This window comes from Sorex araneus, chromosome X, assembly GCF_027595985.1.
Source record: "Sorex araneus isolate mSorAra2 chromosome X, mSorAra2.pri, whole genome shotgun sequence".
Taxonomy (NCBI): domain Eukaryota; kingdom Metazoa; phylum Chordata; class Mammalia; order Eulipotyphla; family Soricidae; genus Sorex; species Sorex araneus.
This window is the reverse complement of record NC_073313.1, coordinates 52,016,784-52,036,462: the sequence shown is the minus strand read 5'-3', so window position 1 is coordinate 52,036,462 and position 19,679 is coordinate 52,016,784. Positions and strand designations below refer to the sequence as shown.

At 55.9% G+C, this 19,679-nt stretch overlaps 1 protein-coding gene across 3 annotated transcripts; it reads right to left on the bottom strand.

Moving 5' to 3' along the window:
• Positions 1 to 1,165: 1,165 nt before the first annotated feature.
• Positions 1,166 to 18,901, bottom strand: CCDC120 (coiled-coil domain containing 120). Of its 3 annotated transcripts, none has more exons than XM_055122857.1 (12): positions 18,512 to 18,901; positions 13,175 to 13,285; positions 9,855 to 9,954; positions 9,646 to 9,736; positions 9,394 to 9,527; positions 8,413 to 8,553; positions 7,623 to 7,917; positions 7,220 to 7,282; positions 6,812 to 6,986; positions 6,588 to 6,686; positions 2,759 to 3,688; positions 1,166 to 2,297 (listed from the first exon to the last, which is right to left on the bottom strand). In XM_055122857.1, the coding sequence occupies exons 4-12, from the start codon at positions 9,692 to 9,694 to the stop codon at positions 2,183 to 2,185; spliced, it is 2,001 nt and encodes a 666-aa protein (XP_054978832.1). In that variant the 5' UTR covers positions 9,695 to 9,736; positions 9,855 to 9,954; positions 13,175 to 13,285; positions 18,512 to 18,901; the 3' UTR covers positions 1,166 to 2,182. The 3 variants fall into 3 exon arrangements, with proteins under 3 accessions (XP_054978832.1, XP_054978833.1, XP_004606501.1); XM_055122858.1 differs by having other exon boundaries at positions 6,812 to 6,983; XM_004606444.3 differs by lacking the exons at positions 13,175 to 13,285; positions 18,512 to 18,901 and adding an exon at positions 12,611 to 12,721.
• Positions 18,902 to 19,679: the final 778 nt, after the last annotated feature.

Genomic DNA, 19,679 nt, shown 5'->3' with positions numbered 1-19,679 from the left:
GCCAGTTTGGCTTCCTGGGTAGTCTTTGTGCATTTCAGTAGACACAAGTGGCGCCCTGGGAGCTGGAGTGATAGCGCAGTAGATAAGGTCTGCCTTCCTTGTGTTTGATCCCCAGCATCCCATATGGTCCGCTACTACCTCCAGGAGTGATTCCTGAGCCCTGAGCCCAGAGCCCAGAGTAAGCCCTGAGCACTACTGGGTGTGGCTCCCAAATTGAAAAAAAAAACACCACCAAAATAAGCACTGTAGCACTGTCATCCATTGTTCATCGATTTGCTCAAGCGGGCACCAGTTACATCTCCATTGTGAGACTTATTAATGTTTTTGGCATATCGAATATGCCACAGGTAGCTTGCCAGGCTCTGCTGTATGGGCGAGATACTCTCAATAGCTTGCCAGGCTCTCCGAGAGGGATGGAGGAATCGAACCCAGGTCAGCCACGTGCAAGGCAAACGCCCTACCGGCTGTGCTATCGCTCCAGTCCAAAATAAACCAAGTAGAATTTTTCTTTTTGCTTTTTTGGGTCACACCCGGAGATGCACAGGGGTTACTCCTGGCTCTACACTCAGGAATTACTCCTGGCAGTGCTCGAGGGATCATATGGGATGCTGGGAATCAAACCCAGGTCGGCTGCGTGCAAGGCAAATGCCCTACCCGCTGTGCTATCGCTCCAGCTCCCAAGTGGAATTTTTTGGACCAGAGCTAAGAACTCAATGATAAAGCACTTGCCCTGCATGCCTGAGGTGTGACTTTGATTACCCCCCACACACCTACACCACGACAATGCATTATGCCTTCCACTTGTGCTAGGGATTCCCCTGGCCTGAGTCTCTACCAGGTAAGCTGATGAAATCATCTCTCAGTCCGTTCCTCAAACTTCTTACCTCTGTAGCAGCAGGAACGCACAAGGTAGTTATCTGTATGGAGCATTTTCCTCATTCCAGACAGCATTGTTATGGGTCCCCAATAAAGCATTGGCTGGGAATCTGAGTGCACCCAGGCAGGGAAGTTACCCCCCATCCCCCACCCATCATAAAGTGAGGAAAGCTGAAATGGGGAACAGCCCAGGCTACTTCCACTATGCACAATCATATTTTCCTGCAAAAATGACAGGGTGGGGTGGGGGCCAGAGGTGAAGCAGAGAGGAGTGACACATGGGTTCAGTTTACACATTTATTATAGAAATCCCCTCCAGTGTGAGCAGTGTCCTGGGACCCAATCCATTGGTACAAAAAAGAAAAGTTGAACACCAGGGAGAAGGGGGAGGAGGACCCCCGGGTCCAGAAAGTCACAGACAGGTTATCATAGAAAACACAGCCCATGTGGATTTCTTGAAAAAAAAGTGACGGCTGGAAGGAAAGCCGAGGAAGTTGGGACGTGGAATGTGGGCACACGTCACCTGAGGCTCACGTATCTACAAGACACCAGGTTCCACTGCCACAGTGTCTCAGGAGGGCACAGCCCATGGCTCTGCCCTTTGGTCCTCCTGATTGTGGAAGGTCAGGGCAGAGGCTGCCACTAAAGGCTAGACCATTTCGCCCTGTGGGCAAAGGCAATGGGCACGAACAGGGACAGGGTGGGGAAACGAACCCGCCCCCCCAGACTTCAGTTTTTCCACCTGTGGACAGAGAGCTCACCTCTCTAAAAACGGGCCTGGTTGGGGGCGGGGGTAGCAGGAAGTTCTGTGCACCAGTGTCTTGGCTGCCCTTGCCCGGGCCCCAGGGAAGAGGGGTCCTATGTGGTCCGTTTCAGGGTGGGGAGAATCCTGAACAGAAAAGGCTGGGTACGGGGAATAGGAATGAACCCAACTAGCAAAAGTTCACAGTTTCCCTTTTATAAAACTTCTAGTGTTGGGGTGTGTGGGAAAGACAGTGAATATCTAAATCACAACTGTAAACAGAAATGGAAGGAGGGGCTTGGCATCCCCATGACAGCATCCCCCACCTTAATTTTCAAGGAGGCCGAGAGGCCCCTGTCCCCAGCACACTGAGGAGAATTGGGATGTCAGAAACAGGGTCCCCCTTCATGGGCCCAAGGGGGGCCAAGGGTCTGGGAAGATCAGCTTGGCACCCCCGTGAGGACTGAGAGCTACCAACCCCTCTCCCCAGTGCTCGGCGAGGTCAGTTGTGTGTTCCTCAGACTGAGCACAGGGCCAGGAGCAGGAGAGGCTGAGCCAAAGGAGTCAGACCAACGTGCCTGGGGTCTGGGGGTCAGAACTGGAGGACTGCTCCCCCTCTAGCGTCAGATCACTTAAACGAGCGCTCAACTCCGGGGGATACAAGAAGTCCGCGTAGTATCTTTTAGAAGTGGTAGCAGGAATCCGGAGGGTCAGGTGGGAAGACAGGACAAGGTAAGATGGGCAGGACACACACAGAGACAGGGAGAGAGAGGGAGAGAGAAGGGGAGAGAGGGGGAGAGAGGGAGAGAAAGAAGAGGCTCATTAAAGAGGCAGAGGCAGGTAAAGGACAGCTCAAGGCCCACAAGCCAAGGACACAGGGAGGAGGAAGAGAAAGGCAAGGGGCACAGTGGGCCCTGCTCCCCCAGCACCCTGGTCTCCAGGCTCATTCTCCCACCACATGCACCCGAACTTTTCTCTAGTCGCCCCCACCCTCCAGCCCAAGCCCATCAACCAATGGTGATAGAGCGCTCCCTCAGGCTCCGAGTCCTCTGCTATGGCATTTACTGCTCCCTGGCCCGGACCCCCACTTGCCATCAGCCTCCAGAGCCCCCTCCCCATCAGTAAAAGCACCCCCCATACCTGCCAGAGACAGGGGGTGCTGTGAAACTCCTTGAGTGCGGAAGCGGTGCCTGGCTGGGGGCCCCATACAGCGCCGGGCCCACCTCATAGCAGCGGGCGTGGAGGAAGGGTGGGTGCTGTGAGCCCATGTGGGGGAGCACAGGACGGCGCTGGGGCCCTACGGCCACGCCCGAGTTCCGGATGTACCAGTCCCGCAGCCCCTCCAAGGCAAGGTTCTTGTGGCCACTGCGCTCCGCAGCTGGGGGGATGCGGGCATGGGGTGCCATCCACAGCAGAGAGTTGGGGTACACCTCGAGACCCTCAGCAGCCTCCAGGGGCAGGCCGCAGGGCTTGGGGCGGGGGGCCCGGGAGTGGGGGTCCTTGCTGCGGAGGAGGGGGCTGCTGCTGTCAGCAGCATAGACTGGTGGGGGGCCTGGGAGCATGGCAAGGAACCCATCCCGGCGGGAGAGGGGTCCTGGGACCTCACTTGCAGGCAGCAACTCCCCCCAGCCAGCAGCGCCACTGGCGCCACCACTGGCACCCCGGGGCAGGCCCCGCTCCAGGGCATAGTCCAAGAGGAAGTCCCCACACACAGGGGGGAGCCGGGGGACCGCGCGGGAGGCGGGAGCAGCAGAGCTAGGCCGGGCTGCCCGGGGAGGGTCCGGGGGACCAGCTGTGCGGGAGGAGAAGGCAGGGATTGGTTGGGGGCGCTCATACAGCACCTCACTGCTCTTGCAGACAGGGGGGCCAGCAGCAGGGGGCACCAGAGGTGCGGGTGGGGAGCCAGCTCCCCCCCCAGCGGCCCGGTCCACCAGCAGGGCTTCAGAGCTGTTGCTGCGACGAGTCCGAGCTGCAAAGTGTGAGGCGCGGTCCGAGGCAGGGTCCACCCGAGGGAAGCCCATCTGGGAGTCCTGGCTGCCAGACCACTGGCGAGAATGGAGGCCTTCGGGTCTAAGGGTACAGACCGGGTAGAGGAATGGTGAGGGCAGGGTCTGGCAGTCACCCTCCACCCCGTTCCAGAGTGTGCACCTGCTGGGGGTAGAGAGGCGGCCTCCAAGTGATGGTTTTAGCTTATTTTAGTGCCCAGACCTGGTGATGCTCGGCACTTACTCCAGGTTCGGCACTCAGGAATTACTCCTGATGGCGCTTGAGGGTGCCAGGGATCGAACCCAGGTTGGCAGTGTACAAGGAAAACACCCTGCCCACTCTACTATTGCTCCTTCAAGTCATTCTGTAAAGCTGTGATTCTGTTGCGGACTTGGGGGCCAGCACTGAAAATGCACAGGGTTCCTAAGGCTGCTCCTTCCCAGAGAGACAGGAGAGGAAACGCTGGAGAGGTGTGACCGTCCCCTCATCCTCTGCGGGGGTACTTCCCCTGGCTCTCCTCCTTCTCCATGTGGGGACGAGGAGCCACCCCAAACTTTGATGCCAAGAGCCACAAGTCACAGGAGGCAAGGCTCTGCCTCTTGAAAAATGGAATCATTTGGGCCTTGTTTAAGAAGTTCTAGAACTTAGCTTTTTTCCCCCTTTTTTGGGGGGCCTGGGGTATTTGGATCATTCTGGGAGGTGCTCAGGTGTGACCCTTGTTGTGCTCTGGGACCATAAATGGTAAATGGTGCTGAGGATTTCTCTCTCTCTCTCTCTCTCTCTCTCTCTCTCTCTCTCTCTCTCTCTCTCTCTCTCTCTCTCTCCCTCTAGTTTTTTATTAAATTTTTTTTGTTTTTTTTTTGGGTCACACCCAGCGATGCACAGGGGTCACTCCTGGTTCATGCACTCAGGAATTACTCCTGGCGGTGCTCGGGGGACCATATGGGATGCTGGGATTCGAACCCGGGTTGGCCGCGTGCAAGGCAAATGCCCTACCCACTGTGCTATTGCTCCAGCCCCAGTTTTTTATTAAATTTAATTTTACTTTTATCATCCCTCATCCCCTAGCTTCTTCAACTGTAACTCCTGAAAACATTATTTAAATTAATTTCTTTATAGTGCATTGTCAGTAAATGTTTGATTTGTATATTGGCTGTCTCTACATACCCAGAGTTTTATTAAAATGTCTTCTGTGAGGACTGGACATAGTACAGCAGGTAGGCTGCTCACTTTGCATGAGGTTGACCTGGGTTCGATTCCCGGAGTGATTCTTTTTTTTTTTTTGCTTTTTGGGTCACACCTGGCGATGCTCAGGGGTTACTCCTGGCTCTGCACTCAGGAATTACTCCTGGCAGTGCTCAGGGGACCATATGGGATGCTGGGAATCGAACCCGGGTCGGCCACATGCAAGGCAGATGCCCTACCTGCTGTGCTATCACTCCAACCCCCTCCTGGAGTGATTCTTGATCACAGAGTCAAGACTAACACCTGAGCATCACTGGGGTTGGCCAAAAAATAATAAAAGAGTCTTGGGTGGAAAAGGGTGATGAGGAAGAGCTAGAGAAATATTACAAGGGAGTAAGACAATTATCTAGTACATGGCCGATCTGGGTTTGAGCCCCAGGACCCCACTGTTTTCCCTGAGTCCAACCAGGAGTGATCCCTGAGCCAGGAGGAAGCCCTTAGCACACCTGGGTGTGTGGCAGAAACACTGCCTCCAAGAAAACGAAACTATCATGAATAGAAAAAGTTGAAGAAGGCCTGGTCTAGTCTAGTAGTTCTGACCAGCACAGACTAGACTCACATTCACCTGGGTCCAAATACCAGGTCTTTGGTTTAGCAGCAAGTTCCTTCACCTGTTTGTACCTCAGTTTCTTGTTTCTATAAAATGGGAACAGCCTCAGCAGCCATCTCATAGGGTGACTGTGGTAAAGAAATGAGTTGTGGGGGCCAGAGTGACAGTACAGTGGGCAGTACTTGCACACAGCCAACCCAAGTTCGATCCCCAGCACCCCATGTGGTCCTCTGAAAATTGCCAGGAGTGATTCCTGAGTATATAGCCAGGAGAAACCATGGGTATCGCTGAGTGTGACCAAAAAAGTAAAAAAAAAAAAAGAAATGAGTTTCTGGGCCTGAAATATAGTACAAGCAGGTAGGATGCTTGCCTTGCATGCAATCGACCTAGGCTTGATCCCATATGGTCTCGCAAGCGCACCAGGAGTTCCTGAACACAGCCAGGAGTCAACCCTGAGCATTGCCTGGTGTGGCGCCCAAAATCAAAACAAAAAAAGTGAGTTGTTCCCATGCTCTCATGTAAGTCACTAATTCCTAGCAAGCAGGAGACCCAGTGCAGGAAAATAGAACTCGGCTGCATACCACAGCTTTCAGAGGCAGGTGAAATTATGTCCCCTTCTCAATGTGCCAGATTCAGAGATGGGAAATGATTGTCCCAAAAGCATTCTTGTCCCTAAGGGCCAAGGAGGGAGCTCCAGGGGCTGAGTACATGCATTGTTTGTAGAAGGCCTGCACGCCATCTCTGGCATCTCATGGTCCTAAGCACTGCTTGGTGTGGCCCCAAAGTAACAACCACCAAACCAAAATACACTGGAAAAGACAAGACTCAGTGCTGGAGCAATAATACAGTGAGTAAGGCTTGCACATGGTCAGCCTGGGTTTGGTCCTCGGCATCCCATGTGTCCCCTGTGTACTCCCAGGAGTGATCTCTACAATCTGAGTTCCTGAGTGCAGAGCCAGGAGTAAGCCCTGAGTACTACTGGGTGTGGCCCCAAAAGGAAAAATAATGTCGAGACCCAAACTTGGGAGCTTCTGTACTGAATTCTGCCCCCTCCTCCAGTACAGCCCCTATTCACCTCTCCAAGCCCAGTCCCCCCAGCACTGGACGCTGCTCTTCCTTCAGGTCTCCCAGCTAGGATGGACAGCTCCCACCTCAGGTCCCTTAAGCCCACCTGCACAGGTTCCTTACTTGCAGAGCTGGGGGCCTGCGCCCCGGGTGAGGACTGGGGTAGCAGGTACACTTCGCCCTTCAAAACTGGAGGCACTCCGAGGCAGCGAGCGCGTGGGGCTAGGCAAGAGAACAGGCAGGTCCGGGCCGGTGTGGGGTGAGTGGGCACGGGTAGCAGCTGGCCCTCCGGCCGGCCCAAGCACAGGATCCCACTCCTGGGAAAGGATGAAGGGGCGCATTCTCACCTGGTGGGGCTGGCCACAGAGTTCCGCCGGCTCTTCAGATCACCATAAAGATCGGATGGGGGTGGTTTCCATGGGGTTCGGCGCTCAGGGCTGCCCCCAGATACTGCTCGCAGCTGGTCCCAGGCCTTGGGTGGCGAGGGGCGCTCACCCAGAGGGAAGCAGCCACGGGGCTCTTCTGGGTGGCAGGGGAAATGGGGGGAATGCATGGAGAGGCAGCCCCTCTGGCCGCAAGGAAAGTAAAGGGCAGCGACCAGAGAGGCCTGGTGGGACAGGGTGCTGGGGGGCCAAGGGAAGAGGTGGGCCCTGGCATTGGAGCAGAGAAGCTGGGGGTGTGGCTAAGGAGGGGGCTGAAAAGGGAGGGGTGGGTAGGGCAGGAAGGACGGGAGGGTTTGGGGGATAGAACCTCACCATTATCATGGCTGGCCCCAGACTCTGAGAGGGAGCTGCTCTCCGAGTGCAGAACTACGTCCTCTACAGGTGAGAAGGGGGAGAGCCCTGCCCATCAGTGCCAAGCATGGCTGCCGTCCCCTTCGCCTTCCGCCGCTGCCCAGGGTCTCCCCACTCTGCTCTCCCCACCCCCAACCAGAATGCACCTTTACCTGAATCCAAGACCCGGGGAGGTTTGTGCCTCCCCTCACTGGCCAATGGCCTCCCCTGCCCATGGAGCCAGCTTCTCCCAACTCTCCTCACTGGCGGGTCCCGTAAAGCCCACCTACCTCCCGCTTCTCACTGGCTGTTTCCCGCTCCAGGCATGGATGTCCATGCTCCCTGCTCCCTGTCACTGGCCCATGGGATGCTGGGCCAGGCTCACCTTGGCTGAGCTGAGCGAGGCGTGTCCCCAGGCAGACCCCCGAGGCGATGCCTCCCCCTGTGGCCAGGGGTAGTGGCTGGGGTGGTGGCGGCAGCACTGGGAGACCCAGGCGGGCCCGGAAGTCCCCCAGCTGCTCCTCTAGCTCGTGCAGCCTCCGCAAAGCATCTGCCTGGACCTGCCGCCGCCGCCGCCGCTGCTCAGCACTCAGCTCCGGGGCCAACGCCAGGCGGCGGGCCGCGGCTGCAATCTGCTGCTGCACAGACACCTCGCGCTCCAGTGCCTCGAGAGCCAGCTCCTGTGGGGGTCCCAGCCCAAGGACAGGATGGAAGCAAGAGTTAGAAGTGACCGAGCACTGTGGACAGGCCACGGCAGAGCCTGTGTACACTGCAGCAGGGCCTGCGCTTTGCAGGAATCAGCCTTGAGTGTGTGGTAGGGGGCTGATTCCCACTGGTGACGGTGCCTCTCTTGATTTGGGGTGGGGCTTATTCAGTCTCCTGAAGGGGACTGGCGCATTCGCCTAGTTGGGAACCGGCCTCCTCCCCAGTCCAGCACGTTAGCTCAATCCAAGGTACAATTTCCACAGGAAGGAGAATAAGCCACACTCAGCGGGGGCCAGTGCCTGGGCCAGAGCTGGTCATGAGCTGTCCCCATGCCGAAGTCAGAGTTGCTGACACAGGTGGGCCAGCCCTGCACTCAGAGTGAGTGACATCCACTCCAACAGCCTTGGACCCGATGCTTCCCCCCCATACCTGTCCAACTCCCCTTTTTTTCTCCCCACCAATCTGCTCACCTCAGCAGGGCACAAGGAGTGATGTGCTGTGTTGGGGTGCGGGGGAGGGTATGCTCGGGCTGCTGGTAGCCGCCTGCGGACCAGCTGGGGTCGCTCACCAGGCTCCAGTGGGCATTCTGGGGGCAGCTGGCCAGTCAGCTCCTGCCGGGGTTGGAGATGACCAAGGATTTGTTGGGAACTCAAAAGGATACATCACTCCCCAGCCCCCACAATGTTGGTTCAGGTCAAATTCTGCCACCAAATTCTGGAACCATCTTTAAAAAAAAAAACAGGGGCTGGAGCGATAGCACAGCATTTGCCTTGCACGCGGCCAACCCGGGTTTGATTCCCAGCATCCCATATGGTCCCCTGAGCACCGCCAGGAGTAATTCCTGAGTGCAAAGCCAGGAGTAACCCCTGTGCATCGCCAGGTGTGACCCAAAAAGAAAAGAAAACTTGGGGGGGACACACCCAGTAATGCTCAGAACTTACTCCTGGTTCTGCATTCAGGAATCATTCGTGGTGGTGCTTGGGGGACCATATGGGATGCCAGAGATAGAACCCTGGTCGTCTGCATGTGAGGCAAGTGCCTTACCTGCTGTACTATCTCTAGTCCCTGGAATCGACTCTTTGCTTTTGAGATTACTGTGGCTTTCCAAAGGTTGCTTGACCTTCACTACTCTAATTGATCCTCAGTGCTCTGAGCTAAACTTAACCGGGGGAGGGGCAGCAAACTTGATCGTACCCAGGGCTAACTCCGGGCTCTGCGCTCAGGGATCTCTCCTGGTGGTGTTCAGGAGATCATAGGGGATGCTGAGGATCAAACCAGCCTGGGTCAGCTGTGTGTAAGACAAGCCGCTTATCCGCTCTACTATTTCTCCAGCCCTCTAAGCTGAACCTAGGGAGTGTGCAGTTCAGGAGAATGGCTGAGAGCCTATCTGGGGGGTGGCCTGGCTCCTCACTTCCCCTAAGCCCACAATAGTCCTGGAACCAGACCCTTACCGCCTCCTGGAGACACACTTTGCGGAGTTCCTGTAGTTTCAGGCTCAGGGCCTCCTGCAGGGCCCGCTGCCGGTCGAGCAGCCCCCGCAGCCGCTCTGACTTCACCTGGGGTACGGCATCTCCAAACAGGGTGGCTAGGCACAGAAGGAGCGGGGATCAATACACAGCCAGGGCAGCTGCAGGGCCAGGGAGCAGCCATTCCCAAGGCGGTGGGGGTGACTCAGAGTGGGGTGGAGGAGGGCAGCCACCGACCTGGGGCGTTGAAGGTAGGAGAGCTGATCAGCTGACCTTTGACTTCCATCCTGGTGCTTGCAAATGGCTGGAGCTGATGGCTGGACCAGGCCTGGCAGCGAGATAAAGGAGCCATGAAAGAAGCATATCGTGAGACCCCCCCCGCACTTCCACACCCCCACCCCCTTGGAGGATTGCTAATAGTGTCTGGACCCACACGGTCCCAATACCTTGGTTCCCTTCCCATTGAGTGGGAACACAGCAAATGGGGAGCAGAGAGGACTTACAAAGCCTTCTCAGCGGCCCATAGGCCACAGTCAGGAGTCTGGCCTGGGGAGAGAGTGAAAGGTACAGATTCAACCATCAGTGACAACAACGGTATTTAGTGAGTGTCCCTGGGTCTCTAGCAGTGGCTTCTATGCCCCATTTAATTCCCACAACCACCCTAAGTATTTGTTTTGTTTTTTTGGGGGCCACCCCTGGCTGTGTACCAAGGCTTACTCTTTGCTCTGTACTTAGGGATCACTCCTGGAAGGGCTCAACAAACCATATGGGGTACCAGGGATTGAACCCAGGTCAGTTGCATGCAAGGCTAGTGCCCTACCCACTGTACTATGCACCACTGATGTTACTACCATGTTGCTCACCAGCATGCAGCCCCAGCCACTTGTTCCATTCTCCCTCTCAGCATCTCAAGTCCTCACTAGCACCCATGTGGCTATGCCCTGGTGCGCTCCTGACCTCTCCTCCCCACTCCAGCATTGGCTCACTTCCATCCGAGGGCTTCCAAATCACTTCCAGAGGTGGCCCCCCACAGTGGCGGCCCAGTGACTATGCCTCCTGGGAACATCCATGAGCACCTGAAGCATTGGTCCCACTGACATCTGTGGCTCCAGCACTTAGAGACCCTTAGTATGTGGCCAGGGCCCCACGATGCCCACTGACATCGTGAACAAGTGAACAAGTGAACCCAAATTGGCTAAATAGTCGAGCCGGGGATGGGACCGAGCTCCAAGGGGTTCTGCTCCCCCTGTCCATCCACACTCCCTCCCCACCCTGCAGTGGCAGGGGGCATGTGCCTGGTCCTGGGCTGCCTGTTCTGTGGGCAGCAGCGGGAAATCACTGTGCTGTACCTGTGAGTCGAGGCAAACCAAGCCACACAAAGCCGAGCTGAGACTCACCTCAGTTTCCCAGCTGCCTGTGCCTGCCTCCTTCTGTGCCCCGATGCCCCAACTGGCCCTGGAGCTGGCCGTGGCTGGCTGCCAGTCCTGCCCTGGGCCCCTGCCCTGGACTTGGTTCACTCCCTCGCTCCCTCCCACATCCTGCTGGGTCTCCAGCTGGGCAGTCTGCTGACATCACCTCCTACCACCTGGCCTGCCGGCCATCCAGGCGCAAGTGACTGGGACCTCCTGAGGTCGCCGAGATCCCATCCCCAGATGGTCACACTCTGGCAGTCATGGAGTCAGGCCACTGAGGAGATGGGGTCCCAGTCCCTTCCCCACTGATGACACTTTGTGGGGCTGGTACCAGTCAGCTGACAGTGTGGTGCCCCGCTTCTTGGCAGTCCTCCCTCCTGCCTGCCTCCACATCAGGGGCCATCTCGACAGCTTTGGTGCACACCAATAAGCAGCTGGCATCCCTGGCTGCCTGGGATGGCGGAGTAGCCTTGAGGGCCCAGCTCAGCACCCCCTGCACCCTGACTCCTGGGGCATCTTCCACCCGACCACATTTGGGTTTAAAGAATTTTCCCAGGGATCCCTTCAGCCTTCTTCAACTGCCCGAAAGAACCCTAAGTCCTGCATGAGGGGCCCACTCCCCACTATCACTTGGTTCCCCCATCCTACCCTGCTATCTCTCGAACCTAAGTTCATAACACCTGGATGTCAACACACGGGGTCCGGGAACCCCGACTCCACCCTGTCAGTCTCACCTCGGGGGACATAACTCAGGACTGAGTCACACGGGGTCACTGGGCAAGCCCTAGACCCAAGTCCACGCCCCACACCCCCACACTGGGCTCCCAAGCCTCCTATGGCCCCCTCTGCTGGCCTCACTCGCCCTCTGCACATTTCCCCTGAACCTGGGGTAGCCCCTCCTCCCCAGATTTGCCATCCAGGGAGATCTCACCCCCACCCCGCCAGCCCCTAGATCTCCCTGCTGGGTGTCCCTGTGGTCTGAGTGACACAGGAGGGGCACAGAAGTGCAGGCCCCCCCCCACCCAGGCGAGCCTAGCAGGTTTTTCAAGTCTGCCCTTCTGACACCACAGAGAAAAAAATTCCTGGCCAGCCCTAATGACTGTTTACAACGAAGACACCTCACCTGGGTGGCACCCCAACACCCTCAGTGGGACCCCATTTCTACATCCTGCCACCATCAGAGCCAATACCCACTCCCAGCGCCTGGGACTGGTCACCCCCTTACCCCGCCACCCCCCTCCAGGTAAACAGCCGGAAGGTGGGCAGGCAGGTGCCGGGAAGCAGTTACTCAACAGCCCGGGCTTTCCTGGGTGAAAGGGGGGGCGCTGGGCTACCCCAGGTGGCGGAGGGAGGGTAGAGGCAACTCCCACAGAGAAGGAAGAGGGGAGAGGAAGTGGCACAGGGGAACCAAAGCTTCTTTTCTGCCGCAACTCTTCCTTGCTGAATTGCTCGTTTGCGTCCAGGAAATAGACTAGAGCTTTTGGGACTTCGCCCCTCTAAGTCAAGGCTTCCCTCCCCCGTACCCCCTCCCAACCTGAGCTAGCTTCCCTGAAACCCGCCCCCACCCCCGTTCAGCAGCAACCCGAGTTCGCCCCAGACCCTCCTCAGCCAGGTTCTCACCAACGCCAGCGAGGAGCGGTGGGGGGGCTCAGGACGCTCAGGACGCTTGGGGCAGAGTGGTCTGCAGCACGACCAGCTCCAGCTCCAGGACAGTGCCGCACACAGGCACATACTCACGCAGGGAGCAGCCGCCTAGGCCGCCTCCCACCAGCCAGTGGCCCAACCCATACCTTTTAACCCTTGCTTGCCTGCCACCAGGGCTCCACCATCCTGACGAGCAGTTTCAGGGATAGGTCCTCTTGGGCTGTCCAGCCTGACCCAGGAGACAGCCAGAACCTCCCCGCCCCAAGCCCAGGCTCCTAGCAGGGAACTGGGAAGGGAGAGCGGTATCTGGGTCAGAGCGAAGGAGGGGCCTCTCCTGCCCCCTCCCCAAGATCAAACCCTGCCCACCCAGGGATCTTATCTGGGAGCCGGGGCAGGAGGGCAAGGGCGTTCTTAAACACACAGGAGGCCTTCTGTGACTCTTGGCAGCGCACCCCACATTCCTGAGGCCCTGACCCTTTCCTCCCAGAGCAAAAACAGGGGTGGGAGTAGTTGGGAGGGCAATTTCCTTGTCAGTTTCTCAGGCCAGGGACAAAGCAGGGGGCTTTCCCCAAAGGAGACAGACCAGGTCTCCAAACCCTTCGATCTCTGTGGATCCTGAGGAAAGCAGCCCAGCTCCCCCCCTTCCCCGCCCTCCACCAAACACAAAACCGGAAGGGCCATCTCTCCCCACCCCCCCACTCCTGACAAACCTGGGAGGATGGTGCCGACCCAGCTCTTCATGTCCATGTGGATCCTGAGGGGGGTGGGGGGAATCTGCAAGGATGGCTGGGGCCTGGGTCGGAGGCAGCCGGAGGCTTCCCCTGCAACGGAGGAAGTGAGGGTTTGAAAAGGGGCTCAAGCTTCTTCACATGCAGCCTGGGCCTCCCCTATTCATTCCAGTCCAGGAACTGGCTCCGTGTCAGACCAGGACATGAGGGGGCTGCTCTGAGGCCCTGCGAAATACTAATTGCTCCGGAACAACCTCTGAGCGCGGGGCTCTGCCTTCCCACAATGCCACACATCCTGCGCTCCACTCCGTTGCAGAGAGTTGGGAGCAGACAGTTTGCTGACCGTGAGTCCAAGGCCAGCCTGCTGGGTCACAAAGGGCAGTGGGAGGCCAGCTCCCTCGCACTAGCTTGGTGGGCCCACCCACTGAGAATCAGCAGCTCCCCATAGACATACTATTGAGGGCTCCTCCACCTTTCTTCCTGGGTGTGAGATTTCTGGCAAGGGACACAAAGAGCCTTTTCATCACCCTCTTCCCCCGCCCTTCACCACCCACCCCGGGCCGCTGGAGGCGGGCAGTCACAAGGTGGGCAGCTGGGGGGTTGGGGGGGATATCTTCTCAGCCATGACCTTTCCAGCCTCTTGCTGGAAAAGAGCAACGCTTTGCAATGTTTTCATCTGAGAGGGACAAGAGAATCTGCGTGCGGGGCCAGTGGCACAATGGATAACGCGTCTGACTACGGATCAGAAGAGAATCTGGGGGGCAGCAGAGATTAAGTCTCAAGGCTGAGGTTTCCTCATCTATAAACAATAAAAGATGGCTCTAAGCCAAGAGAGGCCCAGGTAAGTGGCAAGAAAGTCACAAATTAGATGGGGCCGGAGCGACAGTAAAGCAGGTAGGGTTATCCCCTGCAGTCCCTCTGAACACTGCCAGGAGTGATTCCTGAACCTGTGAGCATTGCCAGGTGTGCCCTCCCCTGACAAAGAAAAGGGGTGATCCCCTGAGCACAGAGCCAGGAGTAAGCCCTGAGCACTGATGGGTGTGACCCAAAAGAACAACAACAAAAAGGAGTGTCCCAAAGTGCAAAGAAATGCTTCTAATGCCATTAACAACTGCTCAGAACAAGAATAATAGACTCACACAGAGGTGGGCTAAGGGGCAGGGAGTCAGGGAGAGGAAAGCAGGTAACAAACAGCAGAAAGAAGGGACAAAGGCCTTTACGCCTAGCATGGCCCCGGTCCATAGCTCTTAACAGCCTAGGAGATGACCATTTTCTTGTGTCTCCCACCCTGCCCCCAGCTAGAGCCTGAGCCTCTGGTGGTGTCACTGAGGGGCTACCTGGGATCCAACCAACCGAGCTTTACTAGTACTAGTTGTAGCACTGCTTGGATAAGGCACTTAAGGGCTTTCTGCCTCAATGTTCTTATCTGAAAAATGGGAACAATGGGAACAGCAGACCTCCTAGGCCGGTGTGATGTCACATGTTTCCAGCTTGCCTAGGACAGTGCCTGACCCGCACTCAATGTTCAACACGTACTGACTGGCATGGCAAGTGTCCCTGCCAAGGTAAACTCAGGAAGCACACAGGTCTCTTTTCTGAGACAGGCAGCATCCCTCAGCCTTAAACGATGGTATATTTGAAACAGCTGTTTTCTGTTTTGCAGAGAACGTGCATGAACTCTTGCAAGTCCAAGTCAGGAACTCAATGTACTCAAATCCATGTTTAATACAGAGCTGGTTGGATTGGAGAGAAGGCTCAATGGGCTGGAGTGCATGTTTTGCATGCAGGAGCCCAGGTTTGATTCCCGGCACCACAGGCTCTCCCAGCACTGCTGGGTGAGACTGAAAACCAAAAATAAAATGAGCAGGCCGAAGAGATAGTACAGTGGGTAAGGTGCTTGCTTTGCAAGCTTTCAACACAAATTTGATGACTTGATGACTGGCACTCCATATGGTCCCCTGATCCTTCCAGGAGTGACAGGAGTGATTTCTAAGCACAGAGCCAGGAGTAATCCCTGAGCACAGCTTGGTGTGGCCCCAAAACAAAACAAAAATGAAAAAAATAGAGACAGAGCTGGTATCCTCCAGCCTCTAAAGCATCCCTATTCAGCAAACCAGACAAATCTGAAAGAGAGCAATTTCCCGTTGTCTCTCTTTTCCCTACCCAGAATCAAAAATGCAGGAACCAAATATATTCAGATAAATGACCTGAACTTGCACTATCCAAATACAGCAACTGAAGAGACTTGAGTACATCTCAGCTTTCTATTCACCAGGCAAATTACAGGGATCAGGGGCAGACAGATAACAGAATAGAGAGGTTCAGAGAGCCAATCCCAGTTTGCTCCCTGGCACCACCTGTGTCCCCCAAGCCACACCAGGAGAGATTCCTGAGCACAGAGCCAGGAGTAAGCCCTGAGCACTGCCAGATGTGGGCCCACCCTCTACCCTTGCCAAATTGCAGGGACAAAAGAACCAAGAGCTTCTCAAACGTATTTGGCCTACTTCCCCCTTTTCAGAAAAGAAACCCTAAAATTCAGTATCTCCCTGAAAATTTTTTCTCTTTATTGGGCAGGGCACACCCATATGTGGTCAGTGTTTACTTAGGGATCACTTCTGGCAGTGCTCAGGGGACTCTGTGCAGTATCAGGGATCTAACTGTGGTTAGCCACAAGCAAGGCAAGATCCTTACCTCTGAACTCTCTGCCCCATGGAAATCTGTTTTTTAACCAAACAAACTGAAAGGCCCCCACATTATTCCAGTGCTCTCCTCCCTCACCACAGCCCCCAAAAGATTGCCCACATTAGAAAACAATGAAATATTATATATATATATATATATATATATATATATATATATATATATATATAGGCAGGGGGCACATCTGTTGATGCTCAGTATTTACTCCTGGCTCTGCGCTCAGGAATCATTCCTGGCGGGGCACAGGGCACTGGCCATATGGGGCTTCAGGTATAGAACCTGGGTCAGTCTCACTGAAGACAAAAGCCCTACCCACTGAATTATCACCTGGGCCCTGCACCCCCCATTCCAACCTTTGCCACTAGAGCTTAGGGAAATAAATTTGAGCATATATATATATATATTTTGGTTTTGGGGTCACACCCAGTGGTGCTCAGGGGACCCTACGTGGTGCTGAACATCGAACCCGGTGGGCCACATGCAAGACAAGCATCCTACCTATTATACTGTCTCTTCAGACCCTGGGCTTACAAAGAGTGAAAGACCTATCCCTCATTATCTGAGCTCCCTCTACTCGGGATGTAAAATACAGAACCAAATTACCTTGAGGTAACTTGGTATTTTTCACTGTGTACCTGCTAAATGCTTCCTCTCAGAACTCAGGCACCAAATAATAGAGTGGAACAGCAGGAAGACTTGAGTTCTTAGTCAAAGGTTTGGATAAATGTTTTAAATGGAAGGAGATGGGTCTGGAGGCCCATTATTCAGACTCTCCCTAGTCCTGCTGAGCAATGCTGGCACAAAACAGAACCAAATAACATATAACTTCCATGCTCTCCAAATGTACTGCTTCTGTCCTCAGAATCAAGACAATTCAGTTAAGTGAGCCTCCTACTACTATTGTTGCTATAGTCACTACTAGACAGGCCTGATGCAAGCCCCTTGGTGACTCTGATTCTCATGCACAAACCCGCCCCACAAAGGTGGCATAGTCTTAGTACCCAGATTCATACAGCTTACTGCTGACATAAGTGGGATAACCCCCCTGCCCCCATTCTATGCCTATCAACTTCCGAAGCTTCTGGACCAGAATGGACTTTTCTCAAGCCAGGAAAGTCAGGATCACACACCCTGGAGGCACACACCAGTGACTGAGAACATTCATGAATGTTCCTGAGTCCCCTTCCTCCACCATGCGAGTAGTCTCTAGTCTAGCAAGCAAGGCTGGAAACATGACCCTGTCCTCACAGGCTCTCGGGAGAGTAATGAATAATTTAGGGTGTTCTTTCACACTTGGGGAGGGTTGGGGGTGTAGAAATAGTTCCAAGACCTCCTGGGGCAGGGCACTAAATGGAAGCTGTATTAGGTCGCTGAGTGGGGGTGGGAGGGAAGTCATACAAAAACCCCATCAGGTGCACAGGGCCCACATGGCTGCTTGCTCGTGCTCAGACAGCTAAGAGAAGCATTTGGGATGAATGTTACAGGGAACAGAGAAATCATCAAGTCTGGGGCCAGGACTCTGGGCACAGAGGAGATGGAAAGTGAGTGTTAGGAAGAAGGAAGATGGAACTGTTTGGAGAAGCGCGGAAAGGGTTCAATCGAAGGTGTGGGATTGGGATAGAATGCTGGGACAGAGAAGACACAAGAGTAGTGCAGGAACAAGACAACATCAAAGTCTTTGTAGGATGGACGTCAAGAGGCGGGGCAGAGAATGAGCCAGGACACAGCACAGCGGATGGGACAGAGTGCGAGAGTCAGGACAAGGGCCACAGACAAATGAGGACAGCAGGGTGCAATAGAGCAGGGTACAGGTCAGAGTTAGGACAGAACAGTAGGAAGACAAAATGACTGGGGACAAGCCAAGGCGGCAGATAAACGAAGGGATTGGGAAAACGGCAATGTGGGATGGAGGTAAGGAACAGAAGACCAAGAGAGAAAGATGGCAAATAGGAGTCTGGGCAGTAATGGCCTAAGAGAAGATAAGGGAGAGCACAGGAAGGGTGCAGGCGGGCTGTGTAGAGACGGTGAACCATTAATCATGAGTCAGGAGGCCGAGGGTTGTGAGCACAGGGTAAGGGGCAGGAAGAAAATGGGAGGCAAGGAATCTGGAAAGACTTGGATGGGACTGGGGTGAAGGGGCAGACCATGAACCTTGCCAAGGCTCAGAGACTGGACAAGAGCTTAGAGGACAGACAGATGAAGCACCAGGACAGACACAGGGAGCGATGGGGGGGGGTCGGGGGACAGGCGCTGACAGGACCAGGCAAGATGAGCTTCAGAGATGGAAAAGGGTCAGGCAAGAACTTGGGGTCTGGCAAGGATCCTGCACACAGAAGTGACGGTGGGCCCCGAGCTGAAAAGATGGGGACAAAACCTACATGGGGGACCCCATGAGGCTGGAATATGGCTAGGTCAGGGGTCAGACGGGAGGTTGGAGATGGACACCGACCGGAATCTGCGGGCTCAAGACGCTGTGGCCAGGTCGGGCAATGGTCGCGAGGGAGACCGCGGGGTCAGGGGTCGCAGTGCGTGCGCGGGTCGGGTCCATTCCTGGTCGGTGGCATTTCGGGGCCCTCCCCTGCCCGTCTCCACCCTTCCTCCACCGCCGCTTTTACTCACCTAGGGTTCTCGCCCCGCGGTGCAGGCGGGGCCGGTGTAGACCGCGAGGGCAGGTGGGCGCGGCCTGCCCCCCCTCGCCCCCTGGCTCCCCCCCACAGGCTCGCGCTCACTCCCCTTCCGCGCCCCGCCGTGGGCCGCGCTCAGCTGCGCGACTGGTGGCCGGGGGGGAACGGCCGGCCGGGGACGCTAGGAGAGGCGCGCCAGCCCGGCCGCGGGGGTGCACCGGCGCCCCCCCCCACCCCCGTCCTATAAGTCGGGTCGGTCCGCGCCCAGCGGCACTGCCACCTCCGCCGCGGAGCGCGAGCCTGGGGTGGGGGGACGAGAGGCGGGGCGCGACCACGGCAGCGCCGGAGACCAAGTGCGCAGGCGCCAGCGCCAGTCTTCGATTTTCCTGCCCCGGGAGCGCCTGGAGCTAACGAGCTGGGGGCGCGTGCGCACACGCTTTCTTCGGGCGGCTGCAATTTCCGCGAGGCCACGCCCCCTCCGTGCTCAGACGCCCCTCACCCAGTCCGCCCCCAGAAACCCCCCTAGCAGGACCCCTTACCCCTTGCTCTCAGCTGCCACCTCATCTCCCACCAATTGTCCTTCATGCCGTCCCCCAACTGCATCCTAAACCACGAGCTCCAATGAGTCTCCACTTACCCTGAAGTGCAACCTGCAAATCGCCTTCCCTCCTCCTCCAAATTGCATTCCATTCTCAAACTATTATCCATCGATCCAATCTGCTTCTTCATGTGCTGCCAAATTGTGATAATACTCTCCACTACCCCAGAGCATCTGTAATCAGTCCTCAAACTAATGTTATTGTTGGGTTTGGGGCCACACCCAGCGGTGCTTAGGTTTTACTCCTGGCTGTATGATCAGGGACCACTCCTGATAGGGATCTGGGGACCCTATGGGGTGACAGGGATTAAATCTAGCTCAGCTGCACATGCAAGGCAAGCACCTCACCCCATGTGCCTAGTTCTAAAAAAGAAAAAACTGCCAAAGAGCACTTTTAAATCTCCCTCCACCTAAACCCAACATGCACTCAGAACACCCTCCATGGACCCACCCCCAACCCATTCCCCATGTACCATCCTAACCGTACTCTGTTGATCCCCAAATGGTTCTCCAAGAATTCTCAATACCCTCAAACCTTCTCATATCTTTGCAGTGAGACCCCACC